Source organism: Pristiophorus japonicus, chromosome 17 (assembly GCF_044704955.1).
Source record: "Pristiophorus japonicus isolate sPriJap1 chromosome 17, sPriJap1.hap1, whole genome shotgun sequence".
In the NCBI taxonomy this organism is placed as follows: Eukaryota; Metazoa; Chordata; class Chondrichthyes; family Pristiophoridae; genus Pristiophorus; species Pristiophorus japonicus.
The window spans coordinates 54393196-54416191 of record NC_091993.1 but is presented as its reverse complement, the minus strand read 5'-3'; the positions used below and the strand labels follow the sequence as shown (position 1 = coordinate 54416191).

The 22996-nt window shown below is 51.7% G+C and overlaps 1 protein-coding gene across 3 annotated transcripts in view; it reads left to right on the top strand.

The window, feature by feature from the left end:
• LOC139227743 (BTB/POZ domain-containing protein 10-like) overlaps positions 1-22996 on the top strand; it is a 183033-nt gene that overhangs the window by 139803 nt on the left and 20234 nt on the right. For all 3 annotated transcript variants that reach the window (XM_070858738.1, XM_070858736.1, XM_070858737.1), the window contains one exon: positions 16920-17110. In XM_070858738.1, coding sequence (XP_070714839.1) covers positions 16951-17110 — 160 coding nt within the window. In that variant the 5' untranslated portion in view covers positions 16920-16950. The remainder of the gene's footprint in view (positions 1-16919; positions 17111-22996) is intronic.

The following is a 22996-nucleotide window of genomic DNA, read 5'->3' as shown; positions in this document are numbered from 1 at the left end:
CTCCACTGGGTAACTTCCTGCCCCCAGAGTGACAGGAGTGACATAATCTGGGCAGTGACCAGCACGAATACTGACAGTGACAGTGACTGACCATTGGCATGGCCTTCACCACTGTACTCGTGTTACCCTGGACTCCTCACACTGTCCGGCATGGGGATGTCAGCAGAGAGAAGTGTGTTTGTTACAGTCAGACTGTGGGTGTATCCCTCATTCCCCAAACGCACCTCACTGCTGACTCCCAGGGGTGATTGTATCGAGGGGCGACTGTACCTGTTATGTCTTTAATAAGGTAATGTATGTGACTGAGTACTGTAGCCGTGAGTAAGTGTGACCTTAGTCTCTTTATTCTAACTCCAGTGTTGGTACAGCATGGGAGGCCTGCTTATATACAGTGCTCCCAAGGTATGCTGGGATCCCTTGGGACTCCAACAGATACGCCCTCTGGTGGTGGTAGAATGCTAATTACACAGGGGCCTGCATACATAACATCACTCCCTCCCAAAGTCAATAGTACACTTATTTACAGGGCAAGACGATTTGGGCTTTTTGCTCCCTAGTCGATCGTCTTGGTACAAATGCAGGTGCAGGTGAGTTAGTTGGGCCTTCGCTGGGCTGCTGTGCAGCTGGCTTGCTGGGGATGGTGAGTTCAACTTCGTGCTCAACCGTGATGTCCGTTGCCACTTGTGTGTGTATCGGAGGGTTGAAGTTGGTGGTGTCCTCTTCAGGTTGCTTGTGGCTGTCTCTGAATCGCAGTTTGGTTTGGTCCTAATGCTTTCTGCAAGTTAGTCCATTTGCAAGTTTGACCTCAAACTCCCTTCTTTGGCTACGACAGTGCCAGCAAGCCATTTAGGACCATGTCCATAGTTGAGTACAAATACAGGGTCATTGACTTCAATATCGCGTGACAAATTGGCGCGATCATGGTACATGCTTTGTTGATGTCACCTGTCCTCGACGTGATCATGGAGATCAGGGTGGACGAGAAAGAGCCTTGTTTAGAGCACCCTTTTCATGAGCAGCTCGGCTGGGGGATCCCAGGTGAGCGAGTGGGGTCCTGTGCGGTAGCTGAGCAGGACTCGGGACAGGTGGGTCTGCAGGGTGCCTTCCAACACGCGTTTCAAGCTTTGCTTGATGGTTTGAACTGCCCGTTCTGCCTGGCCGTTGGATGCGGGCTTGAACGGGTCAGATGTGACGTTCTTTATCCCATTGCGGGTCATGAATTCCTTGAATTCAGCACTGGTGAAGCACGGCCCATTATCGTTGACAAGGACATTAGACAGGTCGTGCGTGGCAAACATGGCTCGTAGGTTTTCGATGGTGGCAGTGGATGTGCTACAGACATTATTACACACTCAATCCACTTTGAATAAGCATCCACCACAACCAAAAACATGTTGCCTAGAAATGGGCCAGCAAAGTCAACATGGATCCTAGACCATGGCTTGGAGGGCCATGACCACAAACTTAGCGGTGTCTCCCTGGGTGCATTGTTCAGTTGAGAGCAAGTGTTGCATTGGCGCACGCAAGACTCCAAATCTGAGTCGATGCCAGGCCACCACACATGGGATCTGGCTATAGCTTTCATCATTACTATGCCTGGGTGAGTACTGTATAGGTCGCGTATGAATGTTTCCCTGCCTTTCTTAGGCAAAACCACACAATTACCCCACAAAAGACAGTCCGCCTGTGGTGACATTTTGTCTTTACGCCGCTGGAACGGCTTGATCTTTTCATGCATCTCCGCTGGGATGCTGGACCAGCTCCCATGGAGGACACAGTTTTTTACAAGGGACAGTAAGGGATCCTGGCTGGTCCAGGTCCTGATCTGGCAGGCCGTAACGGGTGACTTTTCATTTTCAAATGCATCCATCACCAAGAGCAAGTCTGCAGACTGTGCCATTTCCACCCCGGTGGTGGGAAATGGTAGCCGACTGAGAGCATCAGTGCAGTTCTCTATGCTTGGCCTGTGGCGAATTACAAAGTTATATGCAGACAGCGTGAGCGCCCATCTTTGGATGTGGACAGAGGCATTGGTATTGATACCTTTGCTCTCTCAGAATAGCGATATGAACGGCTTATGGTCAGTTTTTAAATTGAACTTAAGCCCAAACAGATAATGATGCATTTTGTTTACCCCGTAAACACATCCCCCAGAGCTTCTTTTTCAATCATGCTATAGGCCCTTTTGGCCATGGACAAGCTCCTGGACACACATGCGACCGGTTGCAATGTTCCCGATTCGTTTGCTTGTTGTAACACACACCCGACCCCGTAAGAAGACACATCGCAAGCTAGCACTAAATGTTTACAAGGATCATACAGGAGAAGCAGTTTGTTGGAACATAACAGATTTCGGTCATCTCCCCTGCGTAGCAACACATGTAGAGGTTCTAGCAAGGTACTTAACCCGGCTAGGAAATTACCAAAATAATTGAGGAGTCCTAGGAACGACCGCAGCTCCGTCACGTTCTGTGGTCTCAGGCGCGTTCTTGATGGCCTCCGTCTTGGCGTCGGTGGGTCTGATGCCGTCTGCCGCGATTCTTTTCCCTAAGAACTCAACCTCTGGCGCCAGGAAAACACACTTCGGTCGTTTCAACCCGAGTCCCACACGAGCTAGCCGACTTAGAACCTCTTCCAGGTTCTGCAAGTGTTCGATGGTGTCCCGACCTGTGATCAATATGTCATCCTGGAAAACCACGGTGCGCGGGACCGACTTTAGCAGACTCTCCATGTTCCTTTGAAAAATAGCCGCGGCCGATCGAATCCCAAACGGGCATCTATTGTAGGTGAACAGACCTTTGTGCGTGTTGATGCAGGTGAGGCCTTTTGAAGATTCTGCCAGCTCCTGCGTCATGTAGGCCGAGGTCAAGAGCAACCTATTGAACGTCTTCCCTCCTGCCAGCATCGCAAATAGGTCGTCTGCCTTGGGTAGCGGGTACTGGTCCTACAGCGAAAAACGGTTAACCATTACTTTGTAGTTCCCACAAATTCTGACCGTGCCATCGCCCTTGAGAACCGGAACAATCGGACTGGCCCACTCCACCGGCGAGATGATACCCTCTCGTTGCAGCCTGTCTAGCTCGATCTCCACTTTCTCTCGCATCATATATGGTACCATCTGTGCCTTGTGGATGGATCGTGTACCGGGAATCAAGTGGATCTGCACCTTCGCCCCCGAGAAACTTCCGATGCCTGGCTCAAACAACGACGGAAACTTGCTCAGAACCTGGGCACATGAAGCATTGTCGACAGACGGATGTCGTCCCAGTTCTAGCAGATTTTCCCCTGCCGAACAGTGTGGGGCCATCTCCTGGTACGATCCATAGTGGTAGTTTGTGCACTGCTCCGTCATTGGAGACTTTTACTGCTGCGCTGCCAATTACAGAGATCAGCTCTTTAGTGTAAGTTCTCAGCTTGGTATGAACAGGGCTCAGCTTGGGCCTGTGTGTCTTGTTGCACCACAGTCTGTCAAAGGCCTTTTTGCTCATGATAGATTGACTCGGATCTATGTCCAATTCCATGAATACTGGAATTCCATTCAGTTCAACTTTTAATATGACCGGTGTACATTTTGTGGTGAAGGTGTGTACCCCGTACACTTCTGCCTCCTCGGTTTGAGTCTCTAGTTCAGTTTGATCCGCCTTGAATCGGTCTTCCTCTGTACATTCGTCAGCACATTCGCTGGAGGTGTCCCATTGTTCCACAGCCTTTGCACACAGTGTTTGAAGCGGCATTGATGGGCTCGATGATCACCTCCGCAGCACCAACAAGGTGTCAATTGCCTTGCATTAACGATTGATGGCGGACTCTGAGTCATCTGAGGTCATCCAGATGCAGGCGTGTACGTTCTGCCATATGCATTCCTGCCTGAAAACGACGTTACTTTGTGTACAGCACTTGCCGAAAAATCTTTATGCTGCAAAATTTGTTTGGTGTTATTGCTGGTGGACATGAATGCCTGGGCTATTGTTATGGCTTTACTCAGGTTCGGTGTTTCAACAGTCAATAGTTTGTGAAGGATAACCTCATGGCCAATGCCAAGCACAAAAAAGTCTCTTAGCATTTACTCCAGGAATCCATCAAATTCGCAATGCCCTGCAAGGCGCCTTAGTTCGGTGACGTAGCTCACCACTTTCTGGCCTTCAGACCGTTGACATGTGTAAAATCGATACCTTGCCATCAGACCGCTCTCCTTCGGATTTAGGTGCTCCCGGACCAGCGTACACAGTTCTTCAAACAATTTGGTTACTGGTTTCACCGGAGCTAGAAGATTCTTCATAAGGCCATAGATTGTTGCCCCGCAGACGGTGAGGAGGATCGCCCTTCGTTTGGCAGCGTTCACATTCCCTTCCAGCTCATTGGCCACGAAGTATTGGTCGAGTCTCTCCACGAAGGCCTCCCAATCGTCCCCTTTCTGAGAGTTTCTCCAGGATACCAACAGTTCTCTGCATTTTCGCGTGACGGTTCATTATCTTGTCACCAGTTGTTATGTCCTTAATAAGGTAATGTGATTGAGTACTGTAGACATGATTAAGTGTCTCTTAATTCTAACTCCAGAGTGTCGGACAGCATGGGAGGCCTGCTTATATACTGTGCTCCCAAGGGATGCTGGGATCCCTTGGGACTCCAACAGATACGCCCTCTGGTGGCGGTAGAATGCTAGCTACACAGGGTTGCATACATAACAGTATCGAGGGGCGATTTGTATCGAGGGACGATTTGTATCGAGGGGTGATTTGTATCGAAGTTTGTATCGGGGTGGCGGGGGGGGGTGATTTGTCTCGAGAGGTTAGCAGCCTGGGTTCCTGTTCCTGGTCACTGTCTAGTGATTCCCGCTAGAAAGTGTACGTATGTGAAGATTGGGGTCAGGATTGGCTGTGATGCCTGCAGGTGGAAGAGCTTGGCAACACATCACAGCTGACACTGGTAGTATGGACCATTGGGTGAGGTGCCAGAAGGTTGCTGGTCCTTGTGGAATTGTACAGCAGCAAGGGTCAGTAACCTGAGGGAGCGTGCTGGCAGGGGTGAAGCGCTACACGTGTTTCTGGGACTGACGAGTTGACTTTATGATGGCCTCTTTCACCCTGTGGTTCAGTGACACCTCCCAGACCCTTCCAGCTAATGATCAGCTGCTTTAAATATATACAGCTGTGTCCTCACACCCATCTCCAGCCTGACTGGCCCACAGTGACTGTCCACCTCAGCCCGTCACAGCGTAATAAAGGCCCAGAGTGCTGCATGCAGGCTGCCTCCCACACCTCATGTCCCAGTGAAACGTGAAGCTATTCCCCACAAACTGTTCCTGTCAAGTTACATGCCAATGGTTTAACATGAGTCATGCACCTCCACCCACTTGGAGTGCCAGCCTTCTCTGTGACAGCCTATGAGTTCTGTCATTTGGAAATGTGTTTGCCCAACTCATCGTTCACATCAGACTAAATAAAGAAGAGAGCACTTGCATTTATAAAGCAACTTGCCCTGCCTGCGGGACATCCCAAAATGCTCTCCAACCAACAAATTGCATTTCTGACGCGGAGTCATTGTTCTTATGTGCACATAGCAAGATCCCGCCAACAGCAGCTGCGTTTAATCTGCTTGCGCTGCTGTTGGTTGAGGAGGGAGCAATGCGAGCCCAGTGAACAGTTCGATTGGGAATCTGCTGGCCCACACAGAGGGAGGAGCCATGCATTAACTGCCCCCATTCCTCTTCCCAAACTTCATGGTGTCCTTGCAGTAGTAGGAAAGAAGAAAGGACTTGCATTTATATAGCGCCTTTCACAACCTCAGGACATCCTAAAGCGCTTCACAGTCAATGAAGTATATTTTGAAATGTAGTCACTGTCGTAATGTAGGAAATCCGGCAGTCAATTTATATCAATGATTCAGTCTGGGGATATGAGCATCGCTGGCAAGGTTGGCATTTATTGTCAATCCTTAGTTAGCCTAAAGAAGGTGGTGGTAAGCCGTCACCTTGAACCGCTGCAGTCCGTGTGGTGAAGGTGCTCCCACAGTGCTGTTAGGGAGGGAGTTCCAGGATTGTGACCCAGTGACGATGAAGGAACGGCCGATATATTTTCAAGTCAGGATATGGTGTGTGACTTCAAGGGCAACTTGGAGGTGATGGTGTTCCCATGTGCCCTCATCCTTCTAGGTGGTAGAGGTCGTGGGTTAGGGAGGTGCTGTCGAAGAAGCCTTGCTGCTTTGCATCCTGTAGATAGGTCGGAAGGGGAGAGGAGCGGAGGTCGGAAGGGGAGAGGAGCGGAGGTCAGAAGCGACAAAGAGCGAGTTCGGAAGCGGTGAGGAACGGAGAAAAGGACCAATGAGGAACGTCCAATGAATTCCAGGGAGAGAGAGGTCCTGTGGGAAGGAGGAGTATGTTTGTATATGTAAAAATGTTCTAGGCTAATGCGTCGGAGCCTGGTCTCCAGTTGTCTTGGATCCCTTTGCCACTGGACTAAGACCTCACTTTGTCAAGCCCGTGTGGTAGCAGGTGTGCAATGGCCAGCCCACGTTAAAAGAATTCACACACAGGTATCTTCCACCACTTAAAATTAAGTTTAGGACCTAGAATGTCAGGACACTCATGGACAATCCCAATAGCGACAGACCGGAACATCATACTGCCATCGTTGCCTGGGAACTCAGACGCCTTGATGTAGACATCGCTGCCCTAAACGAGACCCGGCGAGAAGGGGAAGGCCAGCTCAGGGAACAAGGTGATGGTTACACCTTCTTCTGGAAAGGTAAACTAGAACAACGCTGCCTCCATGGGGTGGGCATCATTATAAAAAATGAGCTAGTTGGCCGTCTCAGAGACTCCCCTTGCGAGATAAATGAACGCCTCATGACCCTTTGGCTCACCCTAGCCCGGAATCAGTGTGCTACGGTCATCAGTGCATTCGCCCCAACACTGGAAGCTACAGGCGAGACCAAAGAGGAATTCTACTCCAACCTTGAAGAATCCCTGTCCCGAGAACCAATGGGCGACAAGCTGATTCTCATTGGCGACTTTAACACCAGAGTTGTAAAGGACACAGGCCTCTGGAGAAGTGTGACTGGTAGAGAGGGGGTCAGGAAAACCAACTCTAACGGTACCCTCCTGCTAACAAAATGCTTAGAACATAGCCTTGTCATAACCAACACCTTGTTCCGTCAGAAAAACAGGTACAAGACTTCATGGCAACACCCTCGATCGAAGCACTGGCATCTGCTGGACTACGTCATCATCCGAGCCATGACAGGAGCTGACGATTGCCAGGCAGACCACTGGCTAATCCGCTCAGTGATGTCCATCAATGTTGCCCAAAAACAGCGGCAGCAACAGAAACAATGCTGCAGGAAAATCAACGCTAAGAGACCATGCTAAGAAAACTTTATTCAGCCAACGCCTCACCACCAACCTGGCAACTCACGGTGACCCAGAGGTGCAGAATGCTCAGAGATGCAGCCTGGTCTGCCCTCAAGTCCTCCATAATTAATACCTGTGGGGAGACGCTCGGTCACTCGATCAGGAAACACTGGTTCGACGAGAACAACCAGGAGATCCAGGAGTTAATAAACTGCAAGCGTAAGGCGTTCTTGAATTGGAAGCAGCAAGACAACTTGAGTGCAAGAAAACCGATCTACAGAAGTCTGAAAACAAAATTTGTGAAATAAAGAACAGATGGTAGGTTGAGAAAGCGCAGGAGATCCAGCAACTAGTCGACAACCATGACGTGCGTGGATTCTTCAGTGCAGTAAATTAATCATAGGCAGTCCCTCGCCAACGGACCACCTACGCACCCAGCATTCAGTAAAGACCACCTACGGACCCAGCATTCAGTAAAGACCACCTACGGACCCAGCATTCAGTAACGACCACCTACGGACCCAGCATTCAGTAACGACCACCTACGGACCCAGCATTCAGTATAGACCGCCTACAGACCCAGCACTCAGTATAGACCACCTACAGACCCAGCATTCAGTAAAGACCACCTACGGACCCAGCATTCAGTACAGACCACCGACAGACCCAGCATTCAGTAAAGACCACCTACGGACCCTGCATTCAGTAAAGAACACCTACGGACCCGGCATTCAGTAAAGACCACCTACAGACCCAGCATTCAGTAAAGACCACCTATGGACCCGGCATTCAGTAAAGACCACCTATGGACCCAGCATTCAGTATAGACCACCTACGGACCCAGTATTCAGTAAAGACCTCCGATGGACCCAGCATTCAGGAAAGACCACCTATGGACCCAGCATTCAGTAAAGACCACCTACGGACCCAGCATTCAGTAAAGACCACCTACAGACCCAGCATTCAGTAAAGACCACCTACGGACCCAGCATTCAGTAAAGACCACCTATGGACCCAGCATTCAGTATAGACCACCTACAGACCCAGCTTTCAGTATTGACCACCTATGGACCTGGCATTCAGTATTGACCACCTATGGACCCAGCATTCAGTATTGACCACCCATGGACCTGGCATTCAGTAAAGACCACCTATGGACCCAGCATTCAGTACAGACCACCTATGGACCCATCATTCAGTAAAGACCACCTATGGACCCAGTATTCAGACCAGCTACAGAACCGGCATTCCGTAAAGACCACCTATGGACCCAGCATTCAGTATAGCCCACCTACAGACCCAGCATTCAGTAAAGAACACCTATGGACCCGGCATTCAGTAAAGACCACCTACAGACCCAGCATTCAGTAAAGACCATCTACGGACCCAGCATTCAGTAAAGGCCACGTACAGACCCAGCATTCATTAAAGACCATCTATGGACCCAGCATTCAGTATTGACCACCTATGGACCCAGCATTCAGTATAGCCCACCTACAGACCCAGCATTCAGTAAAGAACACCTATGGACCCGGCATTCAGTAAAGACCACCTACAGACCCAGCATTCAGTAAAGACCACCTATGGACCCGGCATTCAGTAAAGACCACCTATGGACCCAGCATTCAGTATAGACCACCTACGGAACCAGTATTCAGTAAAGACCACCGATGGACCCAGCATTCAGGAAAGACCACCTATGGACCCAGCATTCAGTAAAGACCACGTACAGACCCAGCATTCAGTAAAGACCACCTACAGACCCAGCATTCAGTAAAGACCACCTACGGACCCAGCATTCAGTAAAGACCACCTATGGACCCAGCATTCAGTATAGACCACCTACAGACCCAGCTTTCAGTAAAGACCACCTATGAACCCAGTATTCAGTAAAGACCACCTACAGACCCAGCATTCAGTAAAGACCACCTACGGACCCAGCATTCAGTAAAGACCACCTACGGACCCGGCATTCAGTATAGACCACCTGCAGACACAGCATTCAGTATAGACCACCTACGGACCCGGCATTCAGTATAGACCACCTACGGACCCGGCATTCAGTTAAGACCACCTATGGACCCAGCATTCAGTACAGACCACCTATGGACCCAGCATTCAGTATAGACCACCTACAGACCCAGCATTCAGTAAAGACCACCTATGAACCTGGCATTCAGTATAGACCACCTATGGACCCGGCATTCAGTATAGACCACCTATGGATCCAGCATTCAGTAAAGACCACCTATGGACCCGGCATTCAGTAAAGACCACCTATGGACCCAGCATTCAGTACAGACCACCTATGGACCCATCATTCAGTACAGACCACCTATGGACCCATCATTCAGTAAAGACCACCTATGGACCCAGCATTCAGTACAGACCACCTATGGACCCATCATTCAGTAAAGACCAAGCATTCAGTAAAGACCAAGCATTCAGTAAAGACCACCTACGGACCCAGCATTCAGTATAGACCACCTATGGACTCGGCATTCAGTAAAGACCACCTACGGACCCGGCATTCGGTATAGAAAACCTACAGACCCGGCATTCAGTAAAGACCACCTACAGACCCGGCATTCAGTAAAGACCACCTACGGACCCGGCATTCAGTAAAGACCACCTACGGACCCAGCATTCAGTAAAGACCACCTACGGACCCAGCATTCAGTAAAGACCACCTACGGACCCAGCATTCAGTAAAGACCACCTACGGACCCAGCACTCAGTATAGACCACCTAAGGACCCAGCATTCAGTATAGACCACCTACGGACCCGGCATTCGGTAAAGACCACCGACAGACCCAGCATTCAGTAAAGACCACCTATGGACCCGGCATTCAGTATAGACCACCTATTGACCCAGCATTCAGTATAGACCACCTATGGACCCGGCATTCAGTAAAGACCACCTACGGATCCAGCATTCAGTAAAGACCACCTATGGACCCGGCATTCAGTATAGACCATCGACAGACCCAGCATTCAGTAAAGACCATCTACGGACCCAGCATTCAGTATAGACCACCTACGGACCCAGCGTTCAGTAAAGACCACCTACGGACCCGGCATTCAGTATAGACCACCTGCAGACCCAGCATTCAGTATAGACCACCTACGGACCCAGCATTCAGTAAATGCCACCTATGGACCCGGCATTCAGTACAGACCACCTATGGACCCATCATTCAGTAAAGACCAAGCATTCAGTAAAGACCAAGCATTCAGTAAAGACCACCTACGGACCCAGCATTCAGTATAGACCACCTATGGACTCGGCATTCAGTAAAGACCACCTACGGACCCGGCATTCGGTATAGAAAACCTACAGACCCGGCATTCAGTATAGACCACCTATGGACCCGGCATTCAGTAAAGACCACCTAAAGACCCGGCATTCAGTAAAGACCACCTACTGACCCAGCATTCAGTAAAGACCACCTACGGACCCAGCATTCAGTAAAGACCACCTACGGACCCGGCATTCGGTATAGAAAACCTACAGACCCGGCATTCAGTATAGACCACCTATGGACCCGGCATTCAGTAAAGACCACCTAAAGACCCGGCATTCAGTAAAGACCACCTACTGACCCAGCATTCAGTAAAGACCACCTACGGACCCAGCATTCAGTAAAGACCATCTACGGACCCGGCATTCAGTATAGACCACCTGCAGACCCAGCATTCAGTATAGACCACCTACGGACCCAGCATTCAGTAAAGGCCACGTACAGACCCAGCATTCAGTAAAGACCACCTATGGACCCAGCATTCAGTAAAGACCACCTATGGACCCGGCATTCAGTATTGATCACCTATGGACCTGGCATTCAGTATTGACCACCTATGGACCCAGCATTCAGTATTGACCACCTATGGACCTGGCATTCAGTAAAGACCACCTATGGACCCAGCATTCAGTATTGACCACCTATGGACCCGGCATTCAGTAAAGACCACCTATGGACCCAGTATTCAGACCAGCTGCAGAACCGGCATTCCGTAAAGACCACCTACGGACCCGGCATTCAGTGAAGACCACCTACAGTCCCAGCATTCAGTAAAGACCACCTATGGACCCAGCATTCAGTAAAGACCACCTATGGACCCAGCATTCAGTAAAGACCACCTATGGACCCAGCATTCAGTAAAGACCACCTATGGACCCGGCATTCAGTAAAGACCACCTATGGACCCGGCATTCAGTAAAGACCACCTATGGACCCAGTATTCAGACCAGCTACAGAACCGGCATTCCGTAAAGACCACCTACGGACCCAGCATTCAGTAAAGACCACCTACAGACCCAGCATTCAGTAAAGACCACCTACAGACCCAGCATTCAGTAAAGACCACCTATGGACCCAGCATTCAGTAAAGACCAAGCATTCAGTAAAGACCAAGCATTCAGTAAAGAGCACCTACGGACCCAGCATTCAGTATAGACCACCTATGGACTCGGCATTCAGTAAAGACCACCTACGGATCCGGCATTCGGTATAGAAAACCGACAGACCCGGCATTCATTAAAGACCACCTATGGACCCGGCATTCAGTATATACCACCTACAGACCCGGCATTCAGTAAAGACCACATACGGACCCAGCATTCAGTAAAGACCACCTACGGACCCAGCACTCAGTATAGACCACCTACGGACCCAGCATTCAGTAAAGACCACTTATGGACTCAGCATTCAGTAAAGACCACCTATGGACCCAGCATTCAGTAAAGACCACCTATGGACCCAGCATTCAGTAAAGACCAAGCATTCAGTAAAGACCACCTACGGACCCAGCATTCAGTATAGACCACCTATGGACTCGGCATTCAGTAAAGACCACCTACGGACCCGGCATTCGGTATAGAAAACCTACAGACCCGGCATTCAGTAAAGACCACCTATGGACCCAGCATTCAGTAAAGACCACCTACGAACCCAGCATTCACTAAAGACCACCTGTGGACCCAGCATTCAGTTTTGACCACCTATGGACCCAGCATTCAGTATAGACCACCTACGGACCCGGCATTCAGTAAAGACCACCTATGGACCCGGCATTCAGTATCGACCACCTATTGACCCAGCATTCAGTATAGACCACCTATGGACCCAGCATTCAGTAAAGACCACCTATGGACCCAGCATTCAGTAAAGACCACCTATGGACCCAGCATTCAGTAAAGACCACCTACGGACCAAGCATTCAGTAAAGACCACCTATGGACCCAGCATTCAGTAAAGACCATCTACGGACCCAACATTCAGTAAAGGCCACCTGTGGACCCAGCATTCAGTTTTGACCACCTATGGACCCAGCATTCAGTAAAGACCACCTATGGACCCAGCATTCAGTACAGACCACCAATGGACCCAGCATTCAGTACAGACCACCTATGGACCCAGCATTCAGTACAGACCACCTATGGACCCATCATTCAGTAAAGACCAAGCATTCAGTAAAGACCAAGCATTCAGTAAAGAGCACCTACGGACCCAGCATTCAGTATAGACCACCTATGGACTCGGCATTCAGTAAAGACCACCAACGAACCCGGCATTCGGTATAGAAAACCTACAGACCCGGCATTCAGTATAGACCACCTATGGACCCGGCATTCAGTAAAGACCACCTACGGACCCAGCATTCAGTAAAGACCACCTACGGACCCAGCATTCAGTAAAGACCACCTACGGACCCAGCATTCAGTAAAGACCACCTACGGACCCAGCATTCAGTAAAGACCACCTACGGACCCAGCACTCAGTATAGACCACCTACGGACCCAGCATTCAGTATAGACCACCTACGGACCCAGCATTCAGTATAGACCACCTACGGACCCAGCACTCAGTAAAGACCACCTACGGACCCAGCACTCAGTATAGACCACCTACGGACCCAGCATTCAGTATAGACCACCTACGGACCCGGCATTCAGTAAAGACCACCTACAGACCCAGCATGCAGTAAAGACCACCTATGGACCCAGCATTCAGTAAAGACCACCTATGGACCCGGCATTCAGTATAGACCACCTATTGACCCAGCATTCAGTATAGACCACCTATGGACCCAGCATTCAGTAAAGACCACCTATGGACCCAGCATTCAGTAAAGACCACCTATGGACCCAGCATTCAGTAAAGACAACCTATGGACCCAGCATTCAGTACAGACCACCTATGGACCCATCATTCAGTAAAGACCAAGCATTCAGTAAAGACCACCTACGGACCCAGCATTCAGTAAAGACCACCTACGGACCCGGCATTCGGTATAGAAAACCTACAGACCCGGCATTCAGTAAAGACCACCTATGGACCCAGCATTCAGTAAAGACCACCTACGAACCCAGCATTCACTGAAGACCACCTGTGGACCCAGCATTCAGTTTTGACCACCTATGGACCCAGCATTCAGTCAAGACCACCTACGGACCAAGCATTCAGTAAAGACCACCTATGGACCCAGCATTCAGTATAGACCACCTGCAGACCCAGCATTCAGTATAGACCACCTGCAGACCCAGCATTCAGTATAGACCACCTACGGACCCAGCATTCAGTATAGACCACCTACGGACCCAGCATTCAGTATAGACCACCTACAGACCCGGCATTCAGTATAGACCACCTGTGGATCAAGCACCCAAGGTCCTAGCCCATTGCGGTCGAAGAACGAAGACATTTTAATCAAGGACAGAGGGGCAGTCAGGTCTCGTTGGAAGGAGCACTTTGAAGATCTCCTTAACCGAGACTCTGACGTCAACGTGAGCATACTCTACTCCATCCCACAGCATGCTATGTGCCACCATCTCAGCACAACCCCAATCCTACATGAGGTTGAAAAGGCAATTCGACAACTGAGGATCAACAAGGCCTCGGGGGGGGGGGGGGGGGGGGCGGGGGGATGGAATCCCCGCCGAAGCACTAAAACATGGCGGAGAAGCACTATTGTTGCGAATACATGAGCTCATTTCTCTTATTTGGAAGGAGGAGAGCATGCCAGGGGATCTCAGAGATGCCTTAATAATGACCATCATCAAGAAAGGGGCTAAGTCCGATTGCGGTAACTACAGAGAAATTTCCCCGCTATCTACCACAGGGAAAGTTATCGCAAGAATCCTCCTCAATTGTCTTCTCCCTGTGGCAGAAAAGCTCCTTCCAGAGTTGCAATGCGGATTCCACCCACTAAGGGGCACAATGGACATGATATTCACCGCGTGACAAATTCAAGAGAAATGCAGGGAACAGCACCAATCTCTGTACATGGCCTTCTTTGACCTGACAAAGGCCTTTGACATTGTCAACCGTGAGGGATTATGGGGTGTACTCTTCAAATTTGGCTGTCCTCAAAAATTTGTCCCCATCTTCTGCCTGCTTCATGATAACATGCAAGCTGTGATCCTGACTAATGGATCCACCACAGACCCAATTCATGTACGAACTGGGGTCAAGCAAGGCGTTGTCATTGCACCAACGCTCCTCTCGATCATCCTTGCTGCAATAATACATCTCACAGTCAGCAAACTTCCCGCTGGAGTGGAGATAATCTATAGAAGAAACTGTAAACTATTGAACCTCCGTCGCCTTCTGTCCAGATCCAAGGTCATGCCATCCTCCGTCATCGAATTACAATATTAACACGACGATTACCTCTGCGCTTGCTCGGAGGACGATCTCCTAAACATCCGTAAAACAAAGGTCCTCTATCAACCTGCCCCCGCCACACAGCACTGACCCCCGATTATCAAAATCCATGATGAGGCCTTGGACAACGTGGCCCACTTTCCATATCTCGGGAGCCTACTGTCAACAAGGGCAGACATCGATGACGAGGTCCAACACTGCCTTCAGTGTGCCAGCGCAGTCTTTGGTCGTCTAAGGAATAGAGTGTTTGAAGACCAGAACTTTAAAACCGGCACCAAGCTCATGGTCTACACAGCAGTAGTGAGACCTGCCCTCATATATGCTTCTGAGACATGGACTATGTACAGCAGGCACATCAAAGCACTGGAGAAGTACCACCAACGCTGCCTCCGCAAAATCCTGCAAATTCATTGGCAGGGTAGACGCACCAATGTCAGCGTTCTCTCTCAGGCCAACATCCCCAGCATCAAGGCATTGACCGGCCTCGATCAGCTCCGATGGACGGACCACATTGTCCGCATGCCCTAGAGTCCCGAAACAAACGCTGTACTCCGAGCTACATCATGGCAAGCGAACCCCAGGAGGGCAGAGAAAACACTTCAAGGACACCCTCAAAGCCTCCTTGAAAAAATGTAACCTCCCCACCAACTCTTGGGAATCCCTGGCCCAAGACCGCTCAAAGTAGAGGAGAAGGATCCGAGAAGGCGCCGAACACTTCGAGTCTCTTCGCCGGGAGCACGTGGAGACCGAGCATATACGGCGGAAGGAGCGTACGGCAACCCAAGCACTTCAACAAACTGGCACTTCAACCAGCGTACTTTCAACCGCCGTCTGTCCAACCTGCGACAGAGACTGGAGGGCCCGCACTGGACTTAACAGACACCGGAGAACTCATTTTTAATGTGGAAGCAAGTCATCCTGGACTCCGAGGGAGTGCCTGTGATGATGAGCTAGTACACACTGCAGCACAGGCACAGCATGCTCCCACAAACAGCAATGGAATGAATAACCAGCTCATCTGTTTTAGCTCCATTAGTTGATGGTTAAATATTGGTCAGGACACTCGGCTTTTGTTTTATGGGGCAATGAGAGAAAGGAAGCTTTCAGTCGGGTAGGTTGGGGTCGGTTGTATCAGTGCTGTGGCCTGATTGTGTGGGACAGCTCTTTGGGTGAAGTGAGTGGATGGGATTTCCCCAAATTAGGGGAAGAAGAGCTGGAGCTGAATAATAGCGGGGGAGGGGGGGAGTTAGGGAGGGGGGAGAGCAAGGGAGGGGGAGAGTGGGGGGAGGGGGAAGCGAGGTGGGGAGGAGGAAAACGAGGGCGGAGGGAAAGTGAGGGGGCAAGTACGGGGAGGAGGAAGCAAGGTGGGGAGGGGGAGAACGAGGGCGGGGGAGAGTGGGAGAGTCGGGGGGAGGGGGAAAGTGAGAGGGGAGAGTGAAGGCAGGGGGAAAGCAAGGGCGGGGGAGGGGCGAGAGTGGGGGGAGCACGGGGGAGGGGGGAAAGTGAGGAGGGGAGAGCGGAGGAGAGTGAGGGTGGGGAGGGTGGAAAGGGAGGGGGAGAGCGAGGGTGGGAAAGCAAGGGCTGGTGAGAGCAGGGGAGGGAGGAGCGAGGGCAGGGAGGTGGGAACGGCGGAGGGGGAAAGCGAGGGCGGGGGAGGGGGAGGGCAGAAGGAGACACTATTTGCAGCACGAGCTCTCAGCCAATAGGAGGGGTGGTGTGGTGTGAGCCCAGTGGGAGGTGTGGGGGTTGACTCTGTACTGTGCCTCAATGGTCAAGCACCTACCTTGTACTCACTGACGCACTGCTGTACTTTTGATGGCTTCATCTCGAAGGATGAGGCCTCCCCAGACGGTGTTGGGGTTTATCCTGTCAGTAATACCTGTTTTCTCTCTCCCTCCCGCAGGTCCCTGCCACGCTTGCTGAGGCAGCCGGTGATGCGGAGTCCGGGGATGGGTGTTCCCGGACCTGTCGCAGTGACTGACAGGAGTCTGTATCCCTCCGAGCCGATGGCCGATGCCCCTCACCAGCGGGAAGAAGGAAATCTCCCTTCGTGTCTGCGCAGTGTGGCTCTCCCTCTCAGGCAGCGCAGCCTGGGTGAGTAGTTCACAAACACTGACAAATCTGTTTAACAAAAGAAAGAAAAAGCAAGACCTGCATTTTTATAGCACCTTTCATGACCTCAGGCTGTCCCAAAGCACTTAACAGCCAAAGGAATACTTTTTGAAGTGAAGTCACTTGTATTGTAGGAAACGTGAGCAATTTACGCACAGCAAGGTCCCAAAAACAGCAACGTGATAATAACCAAATAATCTGCTTTAGTGATGTTGGTTGAGGGGTAAATATTAGCCAGGACACCGGGGACAACTCTCCTGCTCCTCTATGAAATAGTGCTGTTAATATTAGGATCACAGGTCACACACACATTACCCAAAGGGTCTTCGGAGTTAGAAGACATTTTATGAAGGAGCAGTAATATAGTCAAACACAACACACAATGAGGATAGACATAGTCGACGTACGACCGTGACAAGTAGCTACTCCCAATCGGGCAGGCGGCGGGTGGCACAGACAGCTCTTCTCTGCACCGTCTGTCCTGAAACACTCTTCAGATATCGCGCATTCTCTTTTTTAGGGGTGGGTCTGGCGTAAAATAATGGACAGGACCATTTAGCCTATGACACGTCGAGCTATGACACGACACTCTCCACATGCCTTTCCTGTTGATACAGTCCTGATCCTCCCGAGGCTGCAGTCAGACCTCTCAGTTCTTGGCCTTCAGACCTCTCAGTTATTGATGCTCACGCTGTTCAAGGAGCTTTACCTATTGTACCCTAGAATGAATCTTCAGTGTTATAACATCTGCAGGGAATGACAAACTGAAGCAGATTCTAGGCGTTTATCCAATTATTCTAACACCAGTCTGGAGACTTTTGTCTCAAGTTATTTCTTCCAATCCATGATTTCTTACACTCCCCACCTTGAGAAGGCAGATGGGGTTCATCATAAAGATAACCTCTCCGACAGTGCAGCGCTCCCTCAGTACTGCCCCTCCAACAGTGCAGCACTCCCTCAGTACTGCCCCTCCGACAGTGCAGCGCTCCCTCAGTACTTCCCCTCCGACAGTGCAGCACTCCCTCAGTGCAGCACTCCCTCAGTACTGCCCCTCCGACAGTGCAGCGCTCCCTCAGTACTGCCCCTCCGACAGTGCAGCACTCCCTCAGTGCAGCACTCCCTCAGTACTGCCCCTCCGACAGTGCGGCGCTCCCTCAGTAGTGCCCCTCCGACAGTGCGGCGCTCCCTCAGTACTGCCCCTCTGACAGTGCGGCGCTCTCTCAGTACTGCCCCTCCGACAGTGCGGTGCTCCCTCAGCACTGCCCCTCCGACAGTGCGGCGCTCCCTCAGTACGCCCCTCCGACAGTGCGGCGCTCCCTCAGTACTGCCCCTCCGACAGTGCGGCGCTCCCTCAGTACTGCCCCTCCGACAGTGCGCCGCTCCCTCAGTACTGCCCCTCCGACAGTGCGCCGCTCCCTCAGTACTGCCCCTCCGACAGTGCGGCGCTCCCTCAGTACTGCCCCTCCGACAGTGCGGCGCTCCCTCAGTACTGCCCCTCCGACAGTGCGGCGCTCCCTCAGTACTGCCCCTCCGACAGTGCGGCGCTCCCTCAGTACTGCCCCTCCGACAGTGCGGCGCTCCCTCAGTACACCCTGGAGTGTCAGCCTGTATTTTGTGCTCAAGTCTCTGGAGTGGGACTTGAACCCCCAATCTTCAGACTCAGAGGCGAGAGTGCTGCCCACTGAGCCACAGCTGACACTGAGGGGCCGAAATTGCCTGCTTCCCGAAATGGTGTACACACAGCCCATTTTTACCAACGCGGTACTTGAGGTTGCCTCTTGAGCGAAATTCCGCTCTGTTTTTTACTCGGATCCGGAAGTTGCTGTTAACGGGGGGTACCCTGCGGTGGCGACACCTGGGGGCGGAGGTTGGAGGGGGGGCGGTGCAGAGTGGCCGCCACAATGACGTTATCACGGTCCACTGGGCCACCAGGGAGGGTATCGGCCGAACCAACGGTGGTGGGGGACATAATTGTCGGGCCAACATGGCACTAGCCGACGAAAGATGAAACATGGCTTCAGCGGAAGTGGGCCCTCCCCTTTAAGGGAAGCTGCAGCCTCACTGGACCACCGGGAAAAAGCTTGTTTTGGCACCGCTGGGCGAGCCGAAGATTTTCACGACGAAATGTCGGTGTTGGGAGATAGATTGGCGGTGTACACGGTGATGACACACTGAGCACGGATCGGCAGCAGTTTGGCTGGGGGGGGGAGCTGGCGGGGGGAGAGATCGGGTCACCATCGAGATAAAACGGAAGCAGAATTTTGATAATGGCGGCCATTACACCCATGTCGGCGGCCATTGCACTCAGCAGCGTGGCCGCTGCTGTCTGGTGTTAGGAAGCATAACGAAACGGGCAATTTCAGCCCCTAAGTGCTTGGTCCTCAGTTCCTCCCGGCCCCCCACCTCCTGTCCTTTCCCAATGATGCTGGCTGTTGCCAGATGCCACAGGTGGCCATGTTTGAGGGACTACCTGACCCAGCATGCACCTGCTCGCACTTGCAGCCGAGGAGGCTTTGCGGCTTGCCGATCAGAAGCGGGATGCCTGGCTGATCCCCTCCTTACTCTGACTGCCGCCTGCTTCATACAACGGTTACAGCACGGAAGGCCATTCAACCCATCGAGCCCGTGCTGACCCTCAACAAGCCCCACTGCCCCGCCCTTTCCCCGTAGTCCAGCATTTCTTTTCCTTCAGATACTTATCCAACTCCCTTTTGAAAATAGTGAATGGCTAACTCGCCAGGGGCTGAGCACCCACCCACGCACTGTTCCGTCCCACACCAGGCAGTGCAGCGAAGGCTGGGAGGCTTTTTAATCTAAGATCACGAAAAGGCAAACAAAATGCTGAGATACACAGCGGGGAAATCAGCAGCTGTGAAGAGAAGAGACAGCATCATGTTTTGTGGGTCACACTGGAAATAGTTACAGACACCAACACACCTGTGAGTTTGCAGCGTTTGCTGTTTCTGTCTCAGTGAGCCAGCATTCACAGTCTGCTTATAATGAATACAGAGCTTGCGAGGGTACAGTGTGAGCACTACACATCCCTGTCTCGGAGAACAGGGCTCATTAACTCCACTCCCTCAAAAACACACCGTGCAATTGGCAGTCAGGAAAGCAGATTTGGGCATCCAATCGGAAGCCAGGAGTCCGGGTTAATCCCCCACTGTCCAGGTTAATGTTTGCAGATGACACTAAGCTGGGTGGCGGTGTGAGCTGTGAGGAGGATGCTAAGAGGCTGCAGGGTGACTTGGACAGGTTAGGTGAGTGGGCAAATACATGGCAGATGCAGTATAATGTAGATAAATGTGAGGTTATCCACTTTAGTGGCAAAAACAGGAAGGCAGAATATTATCTGAACGGTGACAAATGAGGAAAAGGGGAGGTGCAACGAGACCTGGGTGTCATGGTACATCAGTCATTGAAAGTTGGCATGCAGGTACAGCAGGCGGTGAAGAAGGCAAATGGAATATTGGCCTTCATAGCGAGGGGATTTGAGTAGAGGAGCAGGGAAGTCTTACTGCAGTTGTACAGGGCCTTGGTGAGGCCACACCTTGAATATTGTGTTCAGTTTTGGTCTCCTAATCTGAGGAAGGACATTCTTGCTATTGAGGGGGTGCAACGAAGGTTCACCAGACTGATTCCCGGGATGGCTGGACTGACATATGAAGAAAGATTGGATCAATTGGGCTTATTATATTCACTGGAATTTAGAAGGATGAGAGGGATCTCATAGAAACATATAAAATTCTGACAGGATTGGACAGGTTAGATGCAGGAAGAATGTTCCTGATGTTGGGGAAGTCCAGAACCAGGGGGACACAGTCTAAGGATAAGGGGTAAGCCATTTAGGACCGAGATGAGGAGAAACTTCTTCACCCAGAGAGTGGTGAACCTGTGGAATTCTCTACCACAGAAAGTTGTTGAGGCCAGTTCGTTAGATATATTCAAAAGGGAGTTAGATGTGACCCTTGCGGCTAAAGGGATCAAGGGTTATGGAGAGAAAGCAGGAATGGGGTACTGAGGTGAATGATCAGCCATGATTATATTGAATGGTTGTGCAGGCTCGAAGGGCCGAATGGTCTACTCCTGCACCTATTTTCTATGTTTCCATGTTTCTAATCCCCCACTGTCAGGGTTAATCCCCCACTGTCCGGGTTAATCCCGGGATCGACTGAGCACAGCTCAGTGTGGAGGTGGTCGTGCACTCCGGGCCTCTGTCCTGCCACCCCTTCCCCCACATCAGGAGAGTGTAGATAATGTTCAAATGTGGAAGGCTCCCTCCAACCAGTCTGGCACTGCAGAACTGGATATGTAACAGTGCGAGCTAGAGGTGAATGAGCGAGCGCTGGGTGAGACAGACACAGGCTTCAGTCGGGGGGAGAGCCACTACACCTTCCTGTCAACCAAGACCACCGCCGACAGACGCTAACCCAAGGCCCTGCTGCACACCTACAGGGGCAACTTGTTCCTGATGTGTGTCGAGAGGCTGTTCATCTCCCATTGGCTGCGATCCCTTTCCCTCGAGTGGGAGCTGAGCCAGGGTGCTTCTCACCCGACAACCTCAGCGTCATGTGCTCAAGAAGCATCAGTCAGACTGCATTCCCACAGTGGGATCTCGACAGACCACAGGCACAGAGCGGATGTCACCCCATCGCCCCATTCTCCGATCCATACTCTGGGGGCAGTGGCAGGCACAGAGCAGGTGTAACACTATCCCGGGCACAGAGCGAGTGTAACACTATCCCGGGCACAGAGCAGGTGGAACACTATCCCGGGCACAGAGCGAGTGTAGCACTATCCCGGGCACAGAGCGAGTGTAACACTATCCCGGGCACAGGGCGAGTGTAGCACTATCCCGGGCACAGAGCGAGTGTAACACTATCCCGGGCACAGAGCGAGTGTAGCACTATCCCGGGCACAGAGCGAGTGTAACACTATCCCGGGCACAGAGCGAGTGTAGCACTATCCCGGGCACAGAGCGAGTGTAACACTATCCCGGGCACAGAGCGAGTGTAACACTATCCCGGGCACAGAGCGAGTGTAACACTATCCCGGGCACAGAGCGAGTGTAACACTATCCCGGGCACAGGGCGAGTGTAACACTATCCCGGGCACAGGGCGAGTGTAACACTATCGCCCCGGGCACAGAGCGAGTGTAACACTATCCCGGGCACAGAGCGAGTGTAACACTATCCCGGGCACAGAGCGAGTGTAACACTATCCCGGGCACAGAGCGAGTGTAACACTATCCCGGGCACAGAGCGAGTGTAACACTATCGCCCCGGGCACAGGGCGAGTGTAACACTATCCCGGGCACAGAGCGAGTGTAACACTATCGCCTGATGTGAGCCGGGCATGACAAGAAACAGCACCATCTAGTGGGCAGAGGACAATCCCATCTGCCCATGCGGCAACTTTACCCAAAGTTCTTTCCCATTCCGTTCCTCCCCTGTCCCCCGCTACCCCCCCCTGTTGCCCCCATCCCTACTCTGCCCCTCCACCCCCCCTGCTGCCCCCACTCTGCCCCTCCAGCCCCCACCCCACTCTGCCCCTCCACTTCCCCCGCTCCCCCCCATCCCGCTCCCTCTGCTGCTACCCCGTTACCCTGTCCTCTCCCGCTCTTCCCCCTCTCCGCCACCCTGCTCCCCCTCTGTCCCACTCCCCTCCTGCGCGCTCTCACACTCTCTCTCGCTCACACTCAAGAAGCTGACTCTGACCAGGGGAGGGAAGGTATCTCGTGCTCCCTGGGGGAATCCATTGGGCTAAATCTCAGATTAATAAACAATTCCTTTCCAGGAATAACTTTGGATCCAGGTTTTCTCGTTACTGTGTTCACGAATGGGCTAAATCCACTGCAGTTAGGGTTAG